This window comes from Copidosoma floridanum, unplaced genomic scaffold (assembly GCF_036245765.1).
Source record: "Copidosoma floridanum isolate Cflo_tuat_1 unplaced genomic scaffold, Cflo_Japanese_pri ptg000013l, whole genome shotgun sequence".
Classification (NCBI taxonomy): Eukaryota; Metazoa; Arthropoda; class Insecta; order Hymenoptera; family Encyrtidae; genus Copidosoma; species Copidosoma floridanum.
In genome coordinates this window covers 17,186,533-17,210,201 of record NW_028321890.1, presented here as the reverse complement: position 1 = coordinate 17,210,201, position 23,669 = coordinate 17,186,533, and the positions used below count along the sequence as shown (strand labels likewise).

The window sequence follows — 23,669 nt, the reverse complement described above, 5'->3', positions numbered from 1 at the left end:
GTCGCAAGAGGGTGGATTGGAAGAAAAACTTCAAGTGTATCTAATAAATACAATTTTACTGAAGCGTCAAGAAACTGACGCTGAAAATTTATCGAGATTGGAACAGCAGCGTCAAAATCGACAAATAAAGAATCCGTTACGTGAGAGATCAGCTTTTCATTTTACCCTCACAGTAATCTCTTAAATCTTTAAAGATCTAAATTCAGGTTTTTCAATAAGAAAATATATTTATATTTTTGTGGTAATAAAAAATGTAGAGTTTAAGCACTAGGACTTTGTTGCTCTGGTAATAAAGTTGTGAGATAAGAGAAAAAAAAATTTTTTTAATACATATTTTTGGGAATTTAAAATTTTAACATCTTTAAAAAATAGCCCTTTTTGTAAATTACATGGGAGAAACTGCAAATCAACCGCTCCTTATGGCCAACGATTATTTTATGGCATAAGGAACGCATGGTACTTTTCAGCATAATTATATTTTTTGTTAATTTTTACAGCTTATTATTTGACCAAATAAACTGTAGGGATTGCGAACAAATATGTTTTTAATAAGAAGATTTTTGTTCTGAGATGTGTAAGGAATATATGTAAAATTTCCAACTGAAAACGTTTCACATTACATGTCAACACACTATAGTGTTCCATTTAGTAAGTCTCGGGCGAAGCCGAGACGGGGGGCCGCTAGTTTTTCATAACATGAAAACCCAAGTAATAATTAAAAAACTATCAAGCAAATTAATGATAATAACTATGGTAACAGAAAAAAGCACTGAACAAATCTAAATCAATTAAATATATGACTTAGGTTGTTGTTTGTTAAAATATTATTAGTGTTCCAAATGAATCGAACATATATATTTTTGGTCTTCCGAGAAGTTCTTTGTCTTGTAGGTATAGTAGTACAAGAGAAATGTATTCGAACGTAAATGATAATTATTGTCAAGTTGTAGAAAATTTTTTTATTTTGGTTGCTAAAGACGTTCTGCTCGCGACAAACTACGATCACCAAGAGTCACACTTTTTCTTAACAATAAATTTCTGCTTTTATAATTTTTATAATTTTTTGAAGATTTTTCTCTGCGTGAAGCTGGTTTTGTCAGCTGCAATTAGCTAACTTTAATATTCGACAACTTTACTCCGAAATAAAACCCAACGACACACTTGGATGTTCAAATTAGTACAACTCAAAAATGGAAGAATTTTAAAAATACACATCTTTTTTAGTTAATTATTCAGGTGGTTGAATATAATGTAATGCAAGTTAATTCAGTTATACTCAGCAAAATTGATGGTATGATCCATGCCACCATAAACTATTCTCGTTTTGTGACTATCAAGCGCAATCACTGCTTTATTCGCATTAAAACTTGCTACGATCTAAAATAAAAGCAATTTTGTCATGGTGAATAAAATACAGCTTTATGTATGTATATAGCATTAGATTTGTACGACTAGCTCACAGTTTTTTCCTTCAAGTTGACGATCTCGACAGCACCGGTACCGGAACCTCCAATAATGGCATGATTGTCAAAAGGATCTCCGTCGAAAAATTGCGCGCAGTAAAGAAATTCACCAGCAGCCGTTGGCTGACGGTTTGTGGGAGTGATTGTCTCAATGAGCTTGGCACTTGTCATGTCCCAAAGTTGAAGACTGTCTTTATCGACCCAAGAGCCCGATAGTATTTTTGTGTCCTGAAAAAATATTTTAAACGATAGTATTTGACATTTAAATGAATATTAATGTTTTACAGAACTAAGTGTGTGTGAAAAAAGATTATTATTACTTCTCAGGAAGTAGTTATCTAAACTACAAGTCAAATAGAGAAACTTTTTAAATTAAAAAATTTAATAATAAAATCCCTCATAATAACTTCGTATCAGATACTTCTAAACTAATAAAATACTAATGAAACTTAATAAAACTTATTTTTCAGTTGGAAAAACTTGATTATCCAAGTCTTATTTATAATTAAGAAATATTCATCAAAAAGATAAAATTATTTATACCTTTAGGTCAATAGCATCGCCACACACGTGAGGTCCGTTTATTGACTTGATGCTGCCGTCGGAAACTCGAATGTCCCAAATCTACAAGTGTTAAACATCTTTGAGACGTAGAATACCGTTTTTATCAGCAGTACTTAAAGAGATTTGGTAGGGAGTGCTGAGGTTTAATAATAGATGTCAGTATCGAAGTGCACGGGACGGTTGATTTTGACAGTAGAGCGAGTAAATAGCTTATGATAAAAAAATTTTTTTTTTTTGGAGCCTTGACTTGTCATTTTGAGTAATTTAATCCTAACATTATTCTTTAATCGACATTTCAAGTCTTGGTTTTTAGGCACGAGTGATACTCAGGAGTGCCTTATAGTTTTGCCAGAGCAAAAAGTGTCAGTACCCTTGAAACTTAATGTTTTTGGGTAAAAAAAATGTGGTGAAAAAAAAATTGCTATCGCGACAAGGGTGTAAATATATGTATGTATGGGCATAATCAATTTTTTTGACCAACTCGTGTAGTTTTTGTTGGATTGGACTGAAATTTGACAAAGAGCTTTGTCTTTTATATCTTACGTGTTGGTTTAAAATTAGCAATATTTCTTGTTTTAGAAAAAAGTGGCAATCATTTGAAGATATACAAACGTGGGACTTGCAGATCTTCTCGAAATATAAGTTTTTTGTGTTTAACATATTTAGTTATGATATTAAAGTGGCGCTCTAAATCGCAAAAATGCCGAAAAATTTCAAAATTATCGTTTTTCTCTATCCACCTTACTCCATTTACATTTTATTGTACTCTGAGGCTGTTTTATCTTCGTTCCGTGGGATGTTAAAATTTTTTTTACTAACCCTGCACCAAAATAATAACAGTAACATACTTCCACATATCATCGTACTTGATATAAAAAATGCAGTTTTTGCATAAATTGAGCCACTTGTTCTCTCTTTTTCAATGGCAAAAAAATTTCATTATTGTATGTGCATAAAATCAACAGAGTCAATGTAAATACTACTTTGATTTATATAACGTTTCATATTTTATTGTACCTTCAAGGTATTATCCCATCCTCCAGTGATTACGAGGTTCGGATCGGTTTTGTGACATTTCACGGCGAAAATTCGAGAAGTGTGGTATTTTATTACATTATCAGTGACTACATCGTGTGGATCTTTTTTGAAATTTCGAATTACCTGAAAATAAAGTAACGCCGTTCGTCGAAATTAATGTCTGGAAAAGTATTTTTTAATTATTAATAATAATAATGTGCTTCATTGCACAGAGTATACAGTTGAAAAAACTTTTGATTTTGAAACACAAATGCGGATGGTGCGCATATTATTATTTACCCGAGCGGTTTCTAAGTCGTACTCGTTCAATGATGCGTTTTTGCCGACCGAAAAAATGTGCTCGCCAGAAACGCTGATGTCAATAGCATTTATTTCATTCCCGAGCTCTTGTCATGAAAATAAACATTTTTAATGACCAAGTAACGAATTTAGAAAAGCTTCTGCAAGTATACTTTAATGCTTGATTTTTGAGGAATTTATGCAACATTAAATATTACTCAGTGCCAATCTTATCTGATTGATTAAACAAAATGTAAATTGTCTTAATCGAGGCAACAATGAAATACCTTCCGAGAACTTCCAGAATTCAATTTCATTAACCCTACAGTGGAATATTGTACCGCACGAGCCCGACGCATACAAATGATCTTTGTAAATCGGATGAAATCGGCAACACGTAACCGGTGAAGACGTTTCCAAGCCACATCTAATTGTTTCTCGACGCTCGCCGGTTTCTCCGTTTCTCAACTACGGACGTTAATATTTTTATTAAATGGATATATATTTTGAGCAGAATTATTTAATATTTATTAATAATTATTTAAACTCAAAATATTGAGTATCATTTGAGTAGTTCTACTCAAATTTTATTTTAAATATTGGTATTTTTAAGGAACTTGTTTTTAGAACAAACATGAATGCATCCAGATCCAAATGTTGTGGCAACTAGATCACCGTCGGGAGAAAATCTCACCGAATACAGTCCATCGAGTTTTTCTGAGAAATTAATTTGTTTGATCGCATAATTTCTATCTTTCATCAATTGAGATTTTGATTTCTTCGCCTGAATCCATTCTTGACGCTCTTCAATTTCGTCCTGAGATACTTTACGTTCTACGAAGAATCCTGTCATCTGAGTACAAATAAGTAAATAAATAATAAGAAAAATATTTTTTTGTTTGCAATTTCATACTTTTATATTATACGTAGGTAAAAATAATAAAGAAAATATTTTCCAATTCTGGCAAAAATTATTATTGAGTGTAAAAATATTAAATATGGTTTGATTGGATACAAATAGCATGAAAACATATAGAATTAATTTTTATTCGTTCACAACTTACTTGTTTAAAAATCTTCGATTCGTCATTTTTTGGTGCAAGGTGTTGCTTTTGAGAGTAGGTTTGTCGTGTCGACGAATTCGGAAATTCTAAATTTTTGTAGTTATTAGGATGGTTATTTGAATAAAATTAACAACGTTATTTAAATGGTACTTAACCATTTGTCTCACTCATCGCGAAATTTTTCTGTTAAAAATATGTACTCTTATACTTGTGCCGCTATCAAACGCTTCTAGATGTCCCAACATCTACGAATCAAGTACATGTGCAGAGTCCCTATACGGTTGTCCGAATAAGTATTTACAAAATCATCTTTAGAACATTGACAGCATTTTTAATTTAATCCTTATAATTTTGGGCATATATAAATCGTGTGTCATAATTACAAGTATATGTAGAAAATAAAAAAAATTTTGTGTTAATATTGTGTTGAAATTAAGCCACTAAATAGTGATTATTGATAAGAATTTACAGAAACATTGAATAATTTAAATAAAGCGACGCATATAGTTTGTATCATCAGACGATAGTTTAAATACCATTCGTTGTAATTATTCATTGAAATTACAATAGCTGACTACAATAACAGTAAAAATATTGCCAAACGAAGTAATGATACATATTTTTTTTAGTACATATGCCTAATAAATTAAATAAATAAATAATTAAAGACTGGTATGACGTGTCACGAGTAATGTAACGAGAAAAAACATAGGTCATAAATCTACTGATTAGTTCAAACAAAAAGGGGCCAACATATCATCTGTCATATGCAAGTTGAACCAATAAATGGCTAAAAGTGTCGAGGAAACGAGCGAGAGAGAGAGAGAGAGAGAGAGAAAGGAAATGAGGGACGGAAAAAGCGAAGCGGAGAATTTAGTCGTGCCCGTTAGTCCAGTGTCCCCGTGGACCTGAGCTGTACATCCGTGCTCACACAATGATCCGGCATCTATTGTTATTTATTATAACCTTTTCAACGCCAAACGCGCAAACAATAGCAGCGCCGGCAGCAACAGTTTCGTCAGCTAACTCGACACTTTCGAGAAATTCGAGTGAGTAATGTTTTGAGTAAATAAATCACCGTATCTGCCTTACGCGTATCAGTGAGATAACAATCGCGCGGTGATAAGATCCTACAGCTAAATACCATGGATGCTTCGATACGTACGATTTGATTGCTGGAAAATCATCTGTTTACATCATATTGCGTCGAGTAGGGTATCAAACTGATGAAGGTTGAAGAAGGTTATAACTGTTGGGCGCAAAATTGTCGCCTTAAACATTATCGCATCGTTCATCCACTTAATGATATCGTTCACTTGACCCCAAACGTCGAATGTGTACCATCGCGATGTACATACAGGGTGTTGATTTTTAAGTGTCCAAATTATCTGCAAAGATACGTATTTATAAATCTTGCGACGAAATTTTTGCAGGTCACAATAATTAAGCTTTTTACAAGAATATGATCTCTATGAGTCAACGCAAAATCTCAAGAAGATTATACGGTCGATGTCTTTGACGTGTATGAACACTTTATCTGTACAAGAGTATAGAATTATGATAGTGAGGGAGTTTTGGCGTAAATTCTTTATCTTTGAGGAGTAATTCTTTCACATATTCTAATGATACATTGTATTAATTGTATGTTCGGTAAAATTACGTGTAAAATACCACAGCTTAAATGACAATTTAAAAGCTAAATGTAAATATCAAAATTCAACGTTTGGTTTTCGTTAAACATTGTATTTTAAGAAGTAGCGTCATGGAACGAGACGTGGGTCGATCAGTTGCGTCAAAATCTTCTCTTGAATTACGACAAATTTTCAAGACCTGCCCAGCATTACAATACCACGACAGTGTCACTGCTTTTGAGTATCATGCAAGTTGAGCTTGTGAGTTTCAAAAATTTTGCGACTACGCGATGGTTCACGTAAAAATATTTTAATCGTATTTGTTTGTCGCGCAGGATAGCAGAAAAAGCATCCTAAGTATCAACGCGTGGGTCCACATGGTATAGAGTTTAATGATTATTAACGCATGATGTACTAAACGGGAGGAAGCGACAAACTTTTTAAGCCTAAAAAAATTGCAAAATATTTTTTAGAGTTGGGAGGACGAAAAGCTCAAGTGGACATCCGAAGATTACGGTGGAGTTGATAAAATTACCGTCAGTGCACACGAGATTTGGCAACCAGACTTGGTTTTATACAACAGGTAAATTTACCTGTACATTTATTGATTGTGTAGGAAATAAATATAAATACACTATCAAAATGATTGTAGAATCGTATAAGATAGTGATGGAAAAAGTTTTTTTTTTTTTTTTTTTTTTTTTCAACAAAGACATAATAATATATGTCCATATAATAAGTTGAATTAAAAGGTTCGTTTTACACGGAATTGAGTCATAATTAATTTTGATAATGATAAGCACAGAAACGCAGATAATTCACACAAAAATTGTTCCCACGTGAGTTCATTATGATTCGGATGTAATGTTAAAATGACAAATGTCTTAAAGGATTATTACACTTTACCGAGAAGTAATAATGCATCTTGATAGAACGATTTTGCGATATTTCGGGGATCTACGAAACAATACCGAGAAATGCGCAAAATATTAGTATTAAATTACAATAACAAATTATTGTTATGTACTTTTACTGCACAATACATTTATACGATGCAACTTTATGTTTGTTGTGTAAATTATAAAATTTTTTTTCATAAGTGCAATGTACGGAGTGGAAAACTATGAAAGCAGACAGTGCATCGTTAGCGAATCTGGCTTAATTAAATGGGTTGTACCTACAGTTCTCAGAAGCTTCTGTAAACTCAATTTTGAAATGTGGCCTTTCGAAACAAACATATGTTGGATAGATTTGGTCTCTTGGACTCACAGTGGAGATGAAATCGATATCGAGTTACTCTACGATGGATATTACGTCCGTACAGTATACACGTTTTTATTTGAATATTAAAAATACGTACTGTCACACCATCAAAAATTTTTGGTAGTTATTTAACAAATTTTCTAGTAAATTTTTCAATTACTTTAAAACAATACCACACTACGTTATAGTGTCAAAATATTCTCAAATCTAGCTACTGAAAAGGGTTTCAACAAACTAATAACAAAAAAGCTCTAATGCAAGTGGTATGCAACAATCAAACTCAAATATCTGTGCATAAGAGTGATTAAAGAATACGTAATGCATTTGAGCCGAAAAATGTACCCGAAGCACACAGTACTTTGTTTAATTAATGCATAACATTGCCGTGAATTACTTTTGGCACAATAAATTATTTAATCCAGGCTTCTGGCTTGTCATAAATAAATGCAGTTTTTGCAAATAAATTCTGATATTTTTCCTTAAATTGGACAAAGATTATAAAATTTTAATAATGTGTACATTAGCTCACAAGTTTATGAGAGCTTCGTTAATGATATTTGAAAAAAACTAGCCCACAATAACTCTTAACTTGGTCTACACGTTATTGCTTACTGGAACACACCTTACATTTATACTTATTTATAGAAAAAAAAAAAAAAAAATTACAGATGGAGGACTACATTCCAGGAGAATGGGTGGTTAAAAATATATCGGCACATCAGACAAAAGACCCTGATATCTGCTGTTCTAATACCGTCAGCTATCCTGCTGTATCCTACGAGATCAAGTTGACCAGGAGTTCATATTTATTTTACCACGTAACTTTTTTGGCGTGCCTTCGTACGTTTGAGTATAAAAGTAGTATACTTATTTGACTAAACTAATTTTTTTTAATTAATTTTTTTTTTTTCACGCAGTTGATAATTTTGTATTAATTTATTTGAACGTATTTAAAATTGTTAGCGGTATTTATTAAATTGACTTGAGAATAGTAGATTATTTTACTCCTAAGAAACTTGTCTTTATTAATTGAATATATTTATATTTTTTAGCAATAGTATTTTTAGTCTTAGTTACATTTTGGATGAAACCACAAAGTGAGATGAAACTCATTTACATTATCTGTGCTGTACTTATCGATATATTGTTCTTGTTGTACTTTGGATACAGTATTCCAGCTAAACCTGGCAGTATACCTCTCATAGGTATTATTAACATTTTTTTAATAAAATCTCTTTAATCATACACAAATATAAAAAAAAGTTAATACGATAGAACGGCACTACGTGCATTAAATATTTTTAATATGTTGATTGCAAATTCAAAGCTAAAATAACTTGATCACCTCATAGTTTTTATTAAATAAAAAAAGGACGTACCCAAATAACAATACTTTTCGAGCTTTGAATTCGTGGTATTAGCATCCTCAACAAAAATTAGTACATGATGTGCCATTTCTCTGTATTAACCTTTTTTTTAGTTCTATGTTACTTGAAAGATCAGAGGAAAGTTATTTTTCTCTCATTACTGATTTTCAATATACTTTAGTCAAATTCTTCAGTGGATGCCTTTACCAAATGACGGTTTCAATCTTGATATGCGGATTTGTTATTCATATATCTACCAGTTCCTACGGTGCATCGATGCCACGGCGAGTCAGGTCATTACTACTCGGAAAAATCGGAAAATATCTAGGACTTAAAAGTGCTATCCACGAGGTATATTTTTAATAAACATAAATATGTAATTAAATTTACTCCATGTAAGTGCTCAGAATTACTTTTTAAACAAATTTGTTTTCAAAACAGAGTAGAAAGTTAGTATTATTTAAGAATATGCAAGACATAATATAAAGACATTTTTTTTTATCAACCTTTTTAGTAAATATTCTGTAAAGTTCAGTAACGTTCATTATAATTTATCTCACATCATTAATACTATTTAGTAACACATTATTTGTTCGTTTTAAATCATGACAAAACGTTCTCAATTCAACAAAGCAATTCAAACTTTTTGTAATTTTTGAAAAAAATTTTGATTTCGTCATTTTATTTATTCATTGTAACATTTCATCTCATTAATAAACTAAATACACCTGATGATATCGACAAATTAGTATATGCGGAAATTTCCTATTAATAACACCACACTAAAATAACTAGAAACAATAAATATGCTTTATGGGACTCATAATTATATTATCCATGCATGGGTGAAGATAAAGAAATTAAAAAAAAAATAAAAATCCAAAGTCAATCGAATGCAAGAAAAAGTTATTTCAAACAACTTTAACAAAACAAATGTACCTTCTTTATTTTAAAATCATTAATTTTTCTGTATTAAAAAAATTTGCTTTTTAAATATTTATTCTATAAATATAAACGTATGGAAATATCAGCGTAATAAATATCTTTCAGTCAATAAGCACATAATTTTAAATATTTATCCATATTGTTGTTTAAATATTCAAGTAGAAATAAATTTGGTATCTAAAGAGCCATGGAAATTGAGACCCTTACTCACTTTTTATATTCATTCATTTAGAAAATTGTACATTAAAAAAAAAAACTTGGTAATTATTGTAAAATATTTTTATACGATGATTTTATTACAATGATGTCCCAAGATTATATTTAATACATTGTTAAATTTTACCAACAATGTTAAATTGAAGAAATTGGACTTCAAATGAAAAATTTAAATAGCAAAATAAACTATAAACAAAAATAAAACCTGATATGTTAAAACTTAAACTTTTATTCACACCTATGCTTGGATATAAATCTTGAGTAATTAAATTATAGCAAAAATGTATTGTATAGTTACAAACATTAATGTTTCAAAAATTTTTAAGATATTGTATAGCACTACCAAATGAAATGATTGATTGAGTCGAGTTCTGATTTCATTAGTTACGCATAACTAAAGGTCACTTTATATTCAAAATTGGGGGAAGCACTTTAACAATACGATTTTAAATTCTTGCTACATTTTTAACATGAAAATACAAAAACATTTTTTCATATAAAAAATAAAAAAATAACATATTATAAAAGATCTTTTGAGGAAAAGTGTAAGACTTGCAAGTATAGAAAATCCCAATAACTGATGTACAAATATGTAATCAACGATGATAGAAGACTTTGTACTTTGATTTTGATCTTTCGAACACTATTTTTAAAACAATTAATAATTTTTAAGGTTCACTGTGTTTTGTTTTAATAAAATTTTAAATGCCTGTCGTTTCTTGAAGTAAAAAAATTAATCGATCTAGATAGCTTAGTTATGTTTATTTATTTATAATATTATTTATATGACATACTTATGATAATCATAATGAATTGTTGTAAATACCTTTTTTTAAGATGGAATTCCAAAAACTCTTAGAAATCCGAGAATTGACTGATCTGACTATTCAAGACGCAGTAATGAATGAATCTATGAACAGTGATCGGCAGAGTATTATTTTGCAATCGGATCATGTCAAACGGTTGGAGTGGATACTCTTGGCGACGGCAATCGATCGTTTATCGTTTCTCCTGTTTTGTGTCGCGTTTACATTTTCAGCAGTTACTTACATCCACATAAATGATGATCTTTATGCAAAAAATGCGTACAGTGTCTAATAGTTTTTACATTAAAAAAATGTTGTGAGCTTATTCGTATTACCAACAGCAATACATCGAAAATTTATCTTTTAATTAGGACAATGGATAGCTGGTGTGGCATAATGAAAAATTAACGCACAAAACATAAATGTATCATAGATAATTTCAATTGTGTTTGTAGTGCGAGCGATGTCTCATATTGAATAAAATCGTTGTATTTTACAACTACTTATTACAACCAACACATTTACTGTACAATGAGTATTGCGTAAGTCGATCCAGCTAGTTGAGTCAATAAAAGATAAGTTATTACATTGAAATTTGAAAAAAAAATTGATTCTGTACATTTTAATTTATTTCCATTATCCTGATGCAATACTTTTAATGTGAAGTGTGTAATGGTTAAATTTTTATCTTTATAGAATGTTCACACCATTGGTTAAACACTATAATTTAATAATTTTAGATCACGTTTTAATAATGGAATTCAAAATATTAATTAAAATGTTTACGTAATAACAAAAAATTAAAATAAACGCAATATTATTTTCTTACATTTTTAGATTCATAGAAAATAGGTAAAATATGTTAATAATCCTATTTGATGTTAACTGCCATCTGCATATTTCTAGAATTCAAATTATTTTATAAATTTCGTTAAAAAAATACCATTGCATAAACTAAAGTTTCAACTGTGTGATTGGAAGTGAATTGTATACTTAAAGATCCGGGATTTCCAAGATGTTTTATTTGATCGACCTTGTTATCGTGTTCTTTTTGCTGCTACATTTCCTGTTATAAACGTTTTATTTTCAATGTTTCATCATACGTAAATCACTTTGCACATGCGATCTTTAGAACTGCTTGAAATGATGAAAAAAACATAAATACTTGGAAGGGGGATCAAATGGAGAATTTTTTTGACAATTCTTAATCAAACTTTATACAGTACCTGATAGTTGGAATTTCAAGACTTCGAATGACACCGAAACATAGTTTTTGAAACCCAATCGTGTACACATAAGCTAATGTTTCACGGAGAATTTTTTCATGAGTCATATCAAAGTTGTTTGCTTTTTTTAATGGTGTAATTTAAATCTTATGCAACGTATGTCATAAACGATGTATTTTTTGGAAATTAAAAAAAATTACTTTCAATTTTTTTTATTATGGGTTACATGTACCACATTGTCATATTATTAAGCGATTGCATCTTTGTAATTTTGTTACACATGTATTTGACCACCAATATAAATGTTGTTAGTAATATACAAAGATTTTCAAGTTTTTCTAGTTTTAAAATTACTTACAAGTAGATTAGAATAAAAAATCAATCATAAAAGTAATTACAGTTATTTCTGAATCTTAAATAATTGATCTCGAACTTGATTTAAAAGAGTAACAGGTATGTTTTTTTCCACATGATAAGAGTAGATCAAAGTAATAGATTAAGTACTAGAGTTTTAGTTTGAGTGCAAAACCTCAATTGAGCAAAATTTTGATTTGTTTTCTTGTAATTTTACTATGATTGCTTATAAGATAAAAAATAACATTATTTTTAACAGTTTCCAAAAGTTTCATACTGTTAGAGTCAAAAGCAAAAAATTAAAACGAAATGATTTGAAACAACATTATTGTATGAATATGATCAAAATACATAGACGCTTATAAAAATATTGAATGATTATACTATGGCTATAACTGTAATTTTTATAAACTATTATTAAATATGTTTAAGTTAACAGTTTTTTGTTTGTTTCGTTGAAATTCCAAAAATTGGTGGGATTTTGAAAATCTGTTATTAGTCAGTTAGAAAATTTTACATCCAAACACCATCATAAATTAATAACAGAATAAATCTCAGTAGGTTATTATTTTCAAATAAGATCTAATTAAGCCATTAGAGTAGATACCACTACAGCCTTGACAATTTATGGTTTTTTGTTTCTTGTATTTCATGATATTATTGTGCATGGCAGTTGCTTACATGTGTATCAATCATGATAGTTGTGCAGAACATTCGAATAGTAATTAATAATTTCATCATTTCTAAGGTTTTTAATTATATACCTAATCACTTATTACATTGATATATTACAGGTTTTACTTTTAATTATGTTAAATTATATATATTCGGTGTTAAAAAAAAATTATTAACGCATCTTAAAACTGAGAGGTATGGTAAATTTTATAAAAAACTACAGCCATTTCTTAGACATGTGTGTCAATTGATTCGTGTAAACTATCAAATAGAGTATAGATAAAGAAATGATGTATCCTTCTAACATAAAAACAGGTTTATTTTGTATATTTCACTGTACTTGTCTTACTCGAAAGAATAATGTCATATTTAATCTAATATCATATATGGTTTTTATTATAATTATATGTTTATAATAATAAGTAAAAAAATTAGTCATTTGTTTATTTGTTATTTATTTTAAATTATGCCCAAAGATAGTCAATTATCAAATTTAATGTATGAATAAAATTCATATTGCAATAACAATATTTCGAATATTCAACCTTCATTTTCTAATATTTTCAAATAACTAGCAGCTAGGTCAAATGCTGTTGGTGTACATTGGTTAAAAGAAAAAAATATTTCAAATTTCTTTACAAAAAATAATATTGGTATAAACCAAAATTTCACCTGAACAAATCTCAATTAAATTGATGTTTACTTAAATATATAAGATCGCAATATGCCAAGGTGATTCCTTCTATTGACCTCGTGGTCATAAACTTCTCAAACCAATGTCGATACATGTGTCACAGTCACTGTGCATTGTCGATTTTTAAGATTATACAAATAATAGAAAATGTTAAAAGTTTTTTAACAATAACTAAGATTATAATCTCGGCACATCAATTTTTTTTCAACCAATGCAGTATACTATAAACTACATTTCTGTGGATCATGTTAACTATCCACTGTTAGGCTTTTTTATTTATTGTGAATTAAACATACAATTTGGAGATATTTTTTTACTTTGAAAAAATATTAGTCTTGAACTTTACTTCTTTATTCAAGTCATATTTTCATGTAGAGTGTCTCTTTCAACAAATTGTACAGTGACCATTTTACTGTAAAATAACATTGAATCAAACAACAGTTGAACTAAGTGACTAATCTGTTACAGCCAGACTTCAATCCGACATATTTTCCAACCTCTGGTGTATTACTTTGTTTAGGTAAAGAGACTAGGCTATGCAGAAACAACTTTTTTATTTTTTGCTTCATCATCTGGAATCGAATAAATTGACATAAAATTTACATTTTAAAATAAAAATTAAGTCAAGACACGTAATTTCCATTGTTTTTTCCAATAACAAAAACAAAATAATCATTATTAAAAGCAATGAGCTAACATAACATTTTACTCTAAATATTATCTTTTTGATTAACAATACAGAGTTAATTAATCGGTTAACTTCATAATCAGATAAGATTACTGCAAGACAAGTATCATAATATTTTTTGAAAGTGCAAACACGAGAGCTTTATCGTATAAAAGCCGTCTCGTGAGTAAATATTCCACGATCCTTTCGATCTGTCACTTCTTGAAAGCGACGAACTCGTGCTATACAGTTTTTGACAAGTAAAGTAGAACTAAATATTTTTCGTTGTATAGTAAAAAATATCGTTGAATTATGATTTTTAAAGTAATTGTTACGTGCATCCTTATAAACATTTTGCATATTTGGAATGTCAATGCTCACGGGAAACTTATGGACCCAGTGGGTAGATCATCTGCTTGGAGAAAAGGGTTCAACGTTACGAAAAATTTCAGTGACAACGAACTTTTCTGTGGTGGCTTTGCGGTAAGTTTTTTTTTTTTTTTTACTTATGATAAATCGACTTCGTTCTTGGCACTTAATACAAATAAATGAAAACGTATCCAAAACTATATATCACAGTTTCATTGAATAATAAAGTGCTTAATATTTTTCCTCAGCTAAATAAAAAATATAACCTATTATATTCTTCTGTATGTCTTATCTATTATGGATATAAGCAAATCCACAAAAAATATACCATTTTTCTCACCCATTGTGACAACAAAACTGTTTTTTTAAGGGCTTGAAACAGGGCTCATTTTACTTGTAGTGCCGTGTATTATGAGGAAATTGTTTTGAAAACGGATTTCAACAGACTCCCTTTTTCAGCGATTCACGTGCTAAAATTACATCTACAGATATCGTAAACGTGTGTTGTTTTAACACGTAAATCGTGGAAAAAGAGTGTCGCCCCCACGAAAATTCATGTCCCAAATTTTTTTCCTTATAGGACATCGAATAAAATGGGCCCGGATTCAAGGGTGTGCCTTAAAAAATTTTTTTTCATTAAAATGGGGGATAAAAATGGGATACTTTTTTTCGATTTGCTTATGTACATTATTTTTGTACTCTTTGAATCATTCATTTTATCAAACTTTTGACAATTATTGTTACTAATAACAGAAGTTAATGGTAGTTCTGTTAACGGAATTTAAGTTAATGGAATAAACAGAAGTAATATTTTTTTATATTTTATTAATGAATATTATAGGTCCAGTATGAAAAAAATAAGGGGAACTGCGGACCATGTGGTGACGATTGGTCCAAACCTCGACCAAGAGATAATGAAAATGGTGGCACCTACGGCCAAGGAGTGATCGTTAGTCGGTAAGTTCAAGTTACTAAGAAAATAGTTAAAATGATAAAATTCTGCAACTCTGCAATTTTTAAGTTAATAATTTTAAGCTAAAAATGGATAAATAAAAACAATTTAGCAGATAAACAGTCCGATTTTTGACCCCTAAAAATTAAGCTATGTTTTATTGTTAATGATATTACTTTTTTTTATTTTAGACACATAAAATATTCCTTAACGCTAAGAACATTTAGCATAATATCACTTAATTGTAAATAAACATCTGATACAAAACTTTATCTACCTTTACATATTATATTTTATGGTGGTAGAGTATAAATTATTATAAATCTTATTTTGGATCCTTAAAAAAATCTAACCCTTTTCGTAATAAGAAAACTACAGAATGAGTTTGTTCATGAAAATCAACTTTTTATGAAAAAACACTATACTCTGATGTTGCTCAAGCTTATGCAAGAAAACATGATCAGCCTATAATCGATATTAATAATACAAACTAACAGACATAAGTACAGAAGATTCATAATTATCTAATAAATAAGTGATTGATAAAAAGTACGGATACAGTTATAAAGAAACACCACAACCAATACCCTTGACGAATAAACGTTACTAACAGGAAAAAAAATTGATTGTAAAAAATAGACTTTAATACAAGACGTTTTCAACCTAAATTTTTATTACATAATCTAAATAAATTATTAGTACTTGATTGATGCATCAATAATTGTTTTTTGATAATAAAATAAAAGAATATAACTTGATTTCATGCTACTACGTACATATTGTTACATAGTGTACAAATTATCGTACAACCTTATACTTAGACTTCTCGCTCTAATTAAAAATTCAATAAACGTTTTAGTCTTTGTTTACTCTATAACTTGTTAATATCATTATTACATCATCACACATGCACTTTGTACAATTTCTATAACTTTTCTTAAAATATAAAAAAGTTTTTCGTCGACGCAATTAAAAAAAAAGTAAATGTACATTGTTATCATGACCAATAAATTTATTATAAATGTATTGGTCTCCGTAATTAGATTTGAACTATTTACTGCAGAAGGAATTATTCAGTGTTAGTTTTCACTTTCAGGTGACCATAAAAATAAAATTACCGTTTTCAAATAAATAAAAAAAATAATAATAAAAAAAAATAAATGAAAAAAAAAACTATAAACTTTTTAGAACAGAAATAAATTTGGCTCATGATCCATAAAATTATAACTCTCTTTGCAGTTACCGCCGTGGTCAGCCATTTGAAATTACAGTTAATTTAAACGCCAATCACTTGGGATACTTTGAATTTTCTCTGTGTCCTCTTAACTCAAGCAAAGACATCGAGACCGAGGAGTGCTTTGATGCACATCCCATTTACCTCGCTGATGGTAATAGACGTTACGAAGTAAAGGAAAATGTTCGAGATGACATTAAGATTCGAGCTGTCCTGCCTAAAAACTTCAAATGTCCACACTGCGTCTTGAGGTGGCACTACTACTGTGGAAATAATTGGGGCTTCTGTGACGACGGTTCTAATCAACTCAGCTGCGGTAACCAGGAGGTATTCCGTAGCTGTGCTGACATAACCATACGTTAAATTATTTGAGATATTTCAAAGCATTATTTTTGATTTTTGTTAAAAATGATTTGGTTGTTCTAGAGCATAGTGTTCACTGCTTTATTTCTGTATACTTTATTTTTATTTAGTTTTATAACTATAGACTGTCTAAAATAATGAAAGTAGGATTTATAATAATAGGTAATAAATTATTGAAAGGATCGAGATAATAAGAGATGTGGATTTTTGTGAAGGTCTTATTGTTGTACATATGAATAAGTGTAATAAAAGTTATGAATATAAATAGAAATACCTTAATATAGAACAAAAAATATTTTTTAATCAACCTATAGCCATCGTAAATAGTTCATAGTTAATGGTTTTTTTTTTACTGCTGATTACATATTTTATTATTGTATTTACAGCAATTATATGATTTATGAAACAATATACTCTTGAGCTTGTAGTTATTAAATTTTCATGAAAAAATCTATAAAATTTTGGGAAATGATTTAAGTGAAAATTTTATTAATGTAATTTATTTACACACATGCGTGCATTTTTTATGTATTTATTAGTTTACTTATCAAGCAACCAAAACGTTGTTACCTATTTGATTCACACAAATAACAAACTCAAGATCGAGATTTGTGTACCCACATGATAACAAGTTCAAATCGTGTACTGCGTAATTGAAGATATCAGTGCAATTATTTTGGTTAGCCCATTATAATACAGGACCGTCATTCTATACGTTATCGAAAAATTCTTATCAAAATGTTTAAAATAAACAAAGAAAACTAAGATGTGTAGTATAATAATTATTGTATACTAGTTGTTTTATAATGTGTCTTATCGCAGTGCTGGTAAATAAAATAATTTTAAAAATCATGAATTTGTTAAAACTGTCTACGTTAACTATAAAAATGTTTAACTGATAGGACGTAATTTTCAATCTATTTGTGAATAAATGCAGAGAAAATATGTCCATATACATAAAACCCTGAAAAATAAATAAACAAGTATTACCTTAAGACATACATCTCACCAAATGGTTAATATTGTACATCAAGTAGAATTATAAGTGATTAGTCATTTTGACACACTGTTCTTTTCTTCTCACTTTATAAAATCAAATCTCGAGAAATAATGATAAGGATAATAGCAACCAAGCCAAAATAGAAGAATCGTTTCTAAACAACTTTAATTTTTTTATTTATTCATTTTTTATTGTGTATGTATATATATATATATATATATATATATATATATATATATATATATTCTTGATCTTTTTCATTCGCAATAATAATTTGTCATTGATGGAGATAATAGCTAACGTCGATGTGTTGACTGACAGGATTAACATTGTCGATCAAGATTTATCATTTATAGCCTTATCATATAAAAACCGACTGGTTCCAATATTGCAAACAAACGTTCAACGGACATCTAAAGTTGTTGGTCACAAAGCTCGTAGCTCACAAAACCCTCGTGTTATATGTTTAATAAGAAAGAGTAAAAAAAACTACAAACATAGATTTTTAGCTTTCCAAGTGATTTAAATGGTGGTTGTAACAATGACTGTAAAAATGATCATTGCGAGTATTCTTATGAATTTTCTTTACGGTTTACAAGTTGATGCTCACGGCAAACTTATGGACCCTGTGAGTAGATCATCTGCTTGGAGGAAAGGGTTCAACGTTACGGAAAATTACAACGACAATGAACTTTACTGTGGTGGCTTTGCGGTGAGTTGAGTGGCTCATTGTTTTTACTTAAATTTTTTCTCTATATTTAGTAATTTGCCTCAAGTTGCGCACATTATCACAACTGTTTGTCACGTTTTTAAAAACAAAACCGAACGAGTCAATATCAATTCTCTAGCAAAATAATTTCGATTAGAGATTAAAATTGCTTGAATAAAATAAAAAAAAAATTAATTCTCAATTAACCATATTACAGTATGTGTATCATGGCAAACTTAGCTTATTCATGTGATTATACTCAGTAACACTAAGTATTTTTACATTATATAAAACCCTAAAAATGATGATACTTAAACTATGAATCAAAAAACTAGTGTGAATCGATTAGGAGATGATACATCTTTGAGAAACTGCTTTAAGCTATTTTTGCATTAAAAATCATTAATGGTATTTTCAAAAAAAATCTTAATCATCTCGTTAATGAGTATTACTAGTGTTATCCAAAACTGATCGATAAAAACGAATAATCAATTATCTAGATTAGCAGACGTATCCAAACTCTTACCAACATGTGATACTTGGGATAAATAGTTAAGGGGGCTCCTTCACGAAAGTCCCCAAACAGAGATATATTATTTCTTGTAAATAAAAGTCTACTGAATTTAATGATGGTCTAAATTATACTTCGAATGGGTCAAAATTTTGAGAAATCCGAGCTCAAAGTTGTAACTATTAGCACGTGTTCCTATGGGGCAGCGTGAAAAACAATTTGTTTTCGTTTATAATAAACCTAAATTAAATGTCCCAGCAGACTGAATATATACGTTTTGTAGATGAAGTCTTCCTCTGTAATATGCTGTATTAAAAATTGTGGATAAAGGACCATTTTAGCGAGATATTTGTGATGGAAATAAATAAATAGTGTCCGGGAGGTCAGGAGGTCACGTGGGTAGCAGACGTCTTGTTCACCTAATCGCGCGAGTTTTCAAAAAGTTGAGATTGCCATTGCCTTTCCTCCATCCTCTTGAGACTCTATGTGCGTGGTATTCTTTTTTTTTTAGGTGGATTAGAAGGACCGTCATCCATTGTTTATCAATTAAATGATGTTAATGACATACAGATAATAAACACTATAGAGGTAGAGAGTAATAGCAGAAAGGCATGCAAACACGACATATATATACCATATACCTATATATTACATCGCTATACTACACCAACACAGCTGGTGTACCACTGTACCCTCGTATGCACTAGACTGGTCAAAACAATAATTAATTTTTCGTACAAAGTTAAACTACACACATAAATATCATTTTTTCCACTTCTTACGTTACTAAAAATATCATAATGATTTTCAGACACATTTGTTTATTGAAAAACAAAACTTTATTTTTTGTTTGTCTTTGACCTCAGCAGTAGTCGTAGGAGCCCCCTTAAGTAAGGTTTTTTGACGCACTTCAAAGCGCGTGTCTAAGACGCAACGACTGGTCTCGAGTCCAATCAGCTTATCTTGCCATTTTGATTATGATGTGGTTTTACTTTCCGGTTGAATGAATTAAATAAAATGTAAAGGTATCACATAGTTATAATTAGTTATTTTTTTCATAAAAATAATTTACTAATAGATGCTCAGGAATTATATTTACTGTTTTTATAGGATTAGTCTCTTGATCAGGGTTTTTGAGATGGAACTGCTGACCTTTTTATGTTATCATCAGAAAAATAGTTTTATGCTAGTACTTTGTTCGTTTAACTTTCGTTTTAACAGTCAATTTTGTACTTCAATTTGAATTCTTGAAAACGTCGAAAATTTCCAGATATTACATAATCAAAATAAAGGAAATTGCGGACCATGTGGCGACGATTGGTCCAAACCCCGTCCAAGGGACAACGAAAATGGTGGAAAATACGGTCGAGGAATAATTGTTCGTAGGTAAGTCAAAGATATTTATAGTGAGTTGCACAATTACAGGTAAAATAAGAACTATCCTAGATTGCACGTATAATACGTGTACGTTTCAGCCGAGTGTCTCTATTTGTAATTTAGGATATTTACTCAAATACTTTTATGAAACTTATTAAAGGTTAAGGTGTATTTCTATTTGACATGGTTTTATCTCTTCGATAAACATTTGCTTTGTCATTTTTTTTTTTTTTTTTTTTTTTTTTTAATGGTATAGTCAACAAACAAGAATCATTGAAATATAATTTGTAAGAGTTATGTGATAAAATTCTTTATATGTTCAATTATTTTTTCTCATTAAAATGTTAATTAAAAATATTTTTATCCTACATCTAAAAAAAATGGCTAAAAATGATCCAAGTTATGTCAAAGTATCCGAGTTTATGAAGAATTATTTGTTCTGATAAGCAAAAACGTTTTTTTATGAATTTATATTTCTACTTATTAATCTTACTCAAGATCAGAAACTCCGTTTCAGTGCTCACATTTAATTTATCATCATTATGATTATCATCCGTAATAATTTCAATCACATCCACTGAATCCAATATTTTATTAAATGAGTGTATGATTCAGTTAAATTACTTTTAAAAAGTTATTAAAATGTCACGCATTGATCAAACGTAAAGATGTAATTCTTTAAGCAAAAAAAAAACGATTTTCAAAGACACTATAAATTTTTGTAAATGGTAAAGTTATGTTAAAAGCTAATGTTATATTTTTAAGACAAACAGCATTTTTTTGTAACGCAAGCTTCTATTTGATGGGTTTAAAAAAAATGACTTAAACTCTATGTAATTTTCTAACATTTAAATGAAACCTTTGACACAGGTACAGCCCAGGGGAACAGATCATTATCACAGTCGACTTAAACGCCAATCACTTGGGATACTTTGAATTTTCTCTATGCCCACTCAACTCGACCAAAGACATCGAGACGGAGGAGTGCTTTGATGCACATCCCATTTACCTCGCTGATGGTAATCGACGTTACGAAGTAAAGGGAGGAATCACAAGCAACATTAGAATTCAGGCCAACCTGCCTGAAGTCTTTGTATGCCCACATTGTGTCTTTAGGTGGCACTACTACTGTGGAAATAATTGGGGTATTTGTGAAGATGGCATCGGTAGACTTGGCTGCGGTCCTCAGGAGATTTTCCGTGGATGCGCTGATGTATCCATAATTTGATGAAAATTTTTTCTGCATTTTTCAAATTAAGAGTTTGTAATAAATAGCACTACCTTTGTGAACAGCTCTTGCATATAAATTTAAAGAGTGATTATATTTTTTTAACTAGCCTAATTTTTTTATTTTGGTCGTACTACAACGACATGTACTGTTTAAAACTTGTTACAACAACTAGTACCGTTTAGATATTTTACACTAAAAGAAGCATTGTTGTCAGTTTTTTTACAAAAAGCAGTTTGTGGTGTTCTGTTCTTATGGAAAATTACTCATAAACATTTTTAAAAAGATGTACTTTTCAAAGCTTAGGATTTTCAAAGTTTTACACTAAATTGTGCACTTTTAACTGACTCATCATTAATGCCAGATAAAAAGTTTACTTACAATTTACATTCGTGCCATTAGAACGAAAAATTTTTTTCAAAACTTTATACTTTTTTGTTAACATTTCATCGTAAAATATCACCTAATAGTGTTAGCTGCAGTTCAATGATATTTGGTGAATATTTCTATTTGTCTACACGTGTAGGTAACTCCTTACCCATAATGTGTATCAAAAGGCACTTTCTGCGTATACCCACACTCAGAGGATGGTGGCCTTAAATATTATATAACATAACATTTTACCACCTCTATTTTAAGATATTACAGTCTTAATTAATCATCACATTCATTTTTTACGTGTAAGTTATGTATTAAAATTAACGACAAAATTCGCTTACAGTATATATGTTTGTCCAGATATCAGTGCCGATGACACAATAAATACTAACGTCAATTTTTTGGATAAAGGCCTATGACACCACAGACTTTATTATTTTAAAGTATTTGAGTTTGTACAAAACATTTAATGTTCTCAAATCCATTTTTTCTTCTACAGTTGTTTTCATAAAATTGTTCTGACACACTTACAAAGAAATCAAGCCGCTTCATGGTAACTCATTTTTTATTGAAACTCTTAAATTGATAAGACCTAACTAATAAAAAATAATATTGCGTGTGTGCATTCGTTTAATAGAGCTTCAATTTGCATGTACAATATTTATAAGTACACATGCGTATGAGCTTTATCGATGTCTCTATTCTCAACTTTTCTAGAAATGATTAATTATTATTACTTTTTTTTTCTATGTGTCATTTATTTTTATAAAACAAAAGGTGTAACGCCTCATAGAAAACTCCATAACAATAGTAGGAAAACAATTGTTTACTACAAAAAAAATGTGGCCTAATGCATATATCCCATATCGGTGTATGTGTATATATTATATATAAGAAAATCCACAAAAAATTTCTTGTTTCTGTCTCCCCGTTTTGATGAAAAAAATTTTTTAAGGCAGACCTCCGAGATAGCGCTTATTTTACTTGTAATACCATGCACTATTAGGAAAAAATATTGAACACGGGTTTCATTGGGGTGATACTCTTATGGACATAATTTTAACATGTAAATCGCGGAAAAAGAAGGTGAAATTTTTAGGATTTGTGCACAAAGTCAAAGTTAGGGACTTAATCAAGATTTTTAGTCCAATCAATCTCAAAATTTAAATTAAGATTTTGTACAAATGATCGAACTTGTTGGTTTGTTTGTGCGAAGGCCTTATAGAAAGAAATAAACGTCAGTTTCTGTGCAGAAAAAATCTGTTTTACAACTGCAATGTATTCAACATTTAAATT

General features: G+C 29.7%; 4 protein-coding genes across 4 annotated transcripts; 3 read left to right on the top strand and 1 right to left on the bottom strand.

Moving 5' to 3' along the window:
• Positions 1 to 1,266: 1,266 nt before the first annotated feature.
• On the bottom strand, positions 1,267 to 4,197 carry LOC106644033 (uncharacterized). The gene is made up of 7 exons (XM_014359376.2): positions 3,979 to 4,197; positions 3,632 to 3,812; positions 3,345 to 3,451; positions 3,045 to 3,188; positions 2,007 to 2,087; positions 1,461 to 1,691; positions 1,267 to 1,377 (listed from the first exon to the last, which is right to left on the bottom strand). The coding sequence occupies exons 1-7, from the start codon at positions 4,195 to 4,197 to the stop codon at positions 1,267 to 1,269; spliced, it is 1,074 nt and encodes a 357-aa protein (XP_014214862.2).
• Positions 4,198 to 5,322: 1,125 nt separating this feature from the next.
• LOC106644014 (neuronal acetylcholine receptor subunit beta-3-like) lies at positions 5,323 to 11,182 on the top strand. The gene is made up of 9 exons (XM_014359357.2): positions 5,323 to 5,457; positions 6,161 to 6,300; positions 6,375 to 6,419; positions 6,513 to 6,622; positions 7,140 to 7,353; positions 7,971 to 8,142; positions 8,355 to 8,507; positions 8,851 to 9,020; positions 10,668 to 11,182. The coding sequence occupies exons 1-9, from the start codon at positions 5,343 to 5,345 to the stop codon at positions 10,926 to 10,928; spliced, it is 1,380 nt and encodes a 459-aa protein (XP_014214843.2). The 5' UTR covers positions 5,323 to 5,342; the 3' UTR covers positions 10,929 to 11,182.
• A 3,298-nt stretch (positions 11,183 to 14,480) lies between these two features.
• LOC111643703 (uncharacterized) lies at positions 14,481 to 17,294 on the top strand. Its single transcript, XM_089591463.1, has 3 exons — positions 14,481 to 14,735; positions 15,463 to 15,578; positions 16,813 to 17,294. Exons 1-3 carry the CDS (start codon positions 14,565 to 14,567, stop codon positions 17,168 to 17,170), a joined length of 645 nt encoding a protein of 214 aa, XP_089447589.1. The 5' UTR covers positions 14,481 to 14,564; the 3' UTR covers positions 17,171 to 17,294.
• A 1,296-nt stretch (positions 17,295 to 18,590) lies between these two features.
• LOC106646160 (uncharacterized) lies at positions 18,591 to 22,110 on the top strand. Its single transcript, XM_089591464.1, has 3 exons — positions 18,591 to 18,882; positions 20,661 to 20,776; positions 21,638 to 22,110. The coding sequence occupies exons 1-3, from the start codon at positions 18,697 to 18,699 to the stop codon at positions 21,993 to 21,995; spliced, it is 660 nt and encodes a 219-aa protein (XP_089447590.1). The 5' UTR covers positions 18,591 to 18,696; the 3' UTR covers positions 21,996 to 22,110.
• Positions 22,111 to 23,669: the final 1,559 nt, after the last annotated feature.

Excerpts from the sequence above, each read along its gene's own strand:
- LOC106644033 (XM_014359376.2), bottom strand. The coding sequence starts at position 4,197 with ATGACAGGATTCTTCGTAGAACGTAAAGTATCTCAGGACGAAATTGAA. Across the intron at positions 3,813-3,978 it reads TTGGATCTGGATGCATTCAT|TTGAGAAACGGAGAAACCGG; the intron begins GTTTGTTCTAAA and ends TAACGTCCGTAG. Across the intron at positions 2,088-3,044 it reads GATGGGATAATACCTTGAAG|ATTTGGGACATTCGAGTTTC; the intron begins GTACAATAAAAT and ends TAACACTTGTAG.
- LOC106646160 (XM_089591464.1), top strand. The coding sequence starts at position 18,697 with ATGGTGGTTGTAACAATGACTGTAAAAATGATCATTGCGAGTATTCTT. Across the intron at positions 18,883-20,660 it reads TTTACTGTGGTGGCTTTGCG|ATATTACATAATCAAAATAA; the intron begins GTGAGTTGAGTG and ends GAAAATTTCCAG. Across the intron at positions 20,777-21,637 it reads CGAGGAATAATTGTTCGTAG|GTACAGCCCAGGGGAACAGA; the intron begins GTAAGTCAAAGA and ends CCTTTGACACAG.
- LOC111643703 (XM_089591463.1), top strand. The coding sequence starts at position 14,565 with ATGATTTTTAAAGTAATTGTTACGTGCATCCTTATAAACATTTTGCAT. Across the intron at positions 14,736-15,462 it reads TTTTCTGTGGTGGCTTTGCG|GTCCAGTATGAAAAAAATAA; the intron begins GTAAGTTTTTTT and ends TGAATATTATAG. Across the intron at positions 15,579-16,812 it reads CAAGGAGTGATCGTTAGTCG|TTACCGCCGTGGTCAGCCAT; the intron begins GTAAGTTCAAGT and ends CTCTCTTTGCAG.
- LOC106644014 (XM_014359357.2), top strand. The coding sequence starts at position 5,343 with ATGATCCGGCATCTATTGTTATTTATTATAACCTTTTCAACGCCAAAC. Across the intron at positions 6,420-6,512 it reads TCAACGCGTGGGTCCACATG|AGTTGGGAGGACGAAAAGCT; the intron begins GTATAGAGTTTA and ends AATATTTTTTAG. Across the intron at positions 8,508-8,850 it reads TGGCAGTATACCTCTCATAG|TCAAATTCTTCAGTGGATGC; the intron begins GTATTATTAACA and ends AATATACTTTAG.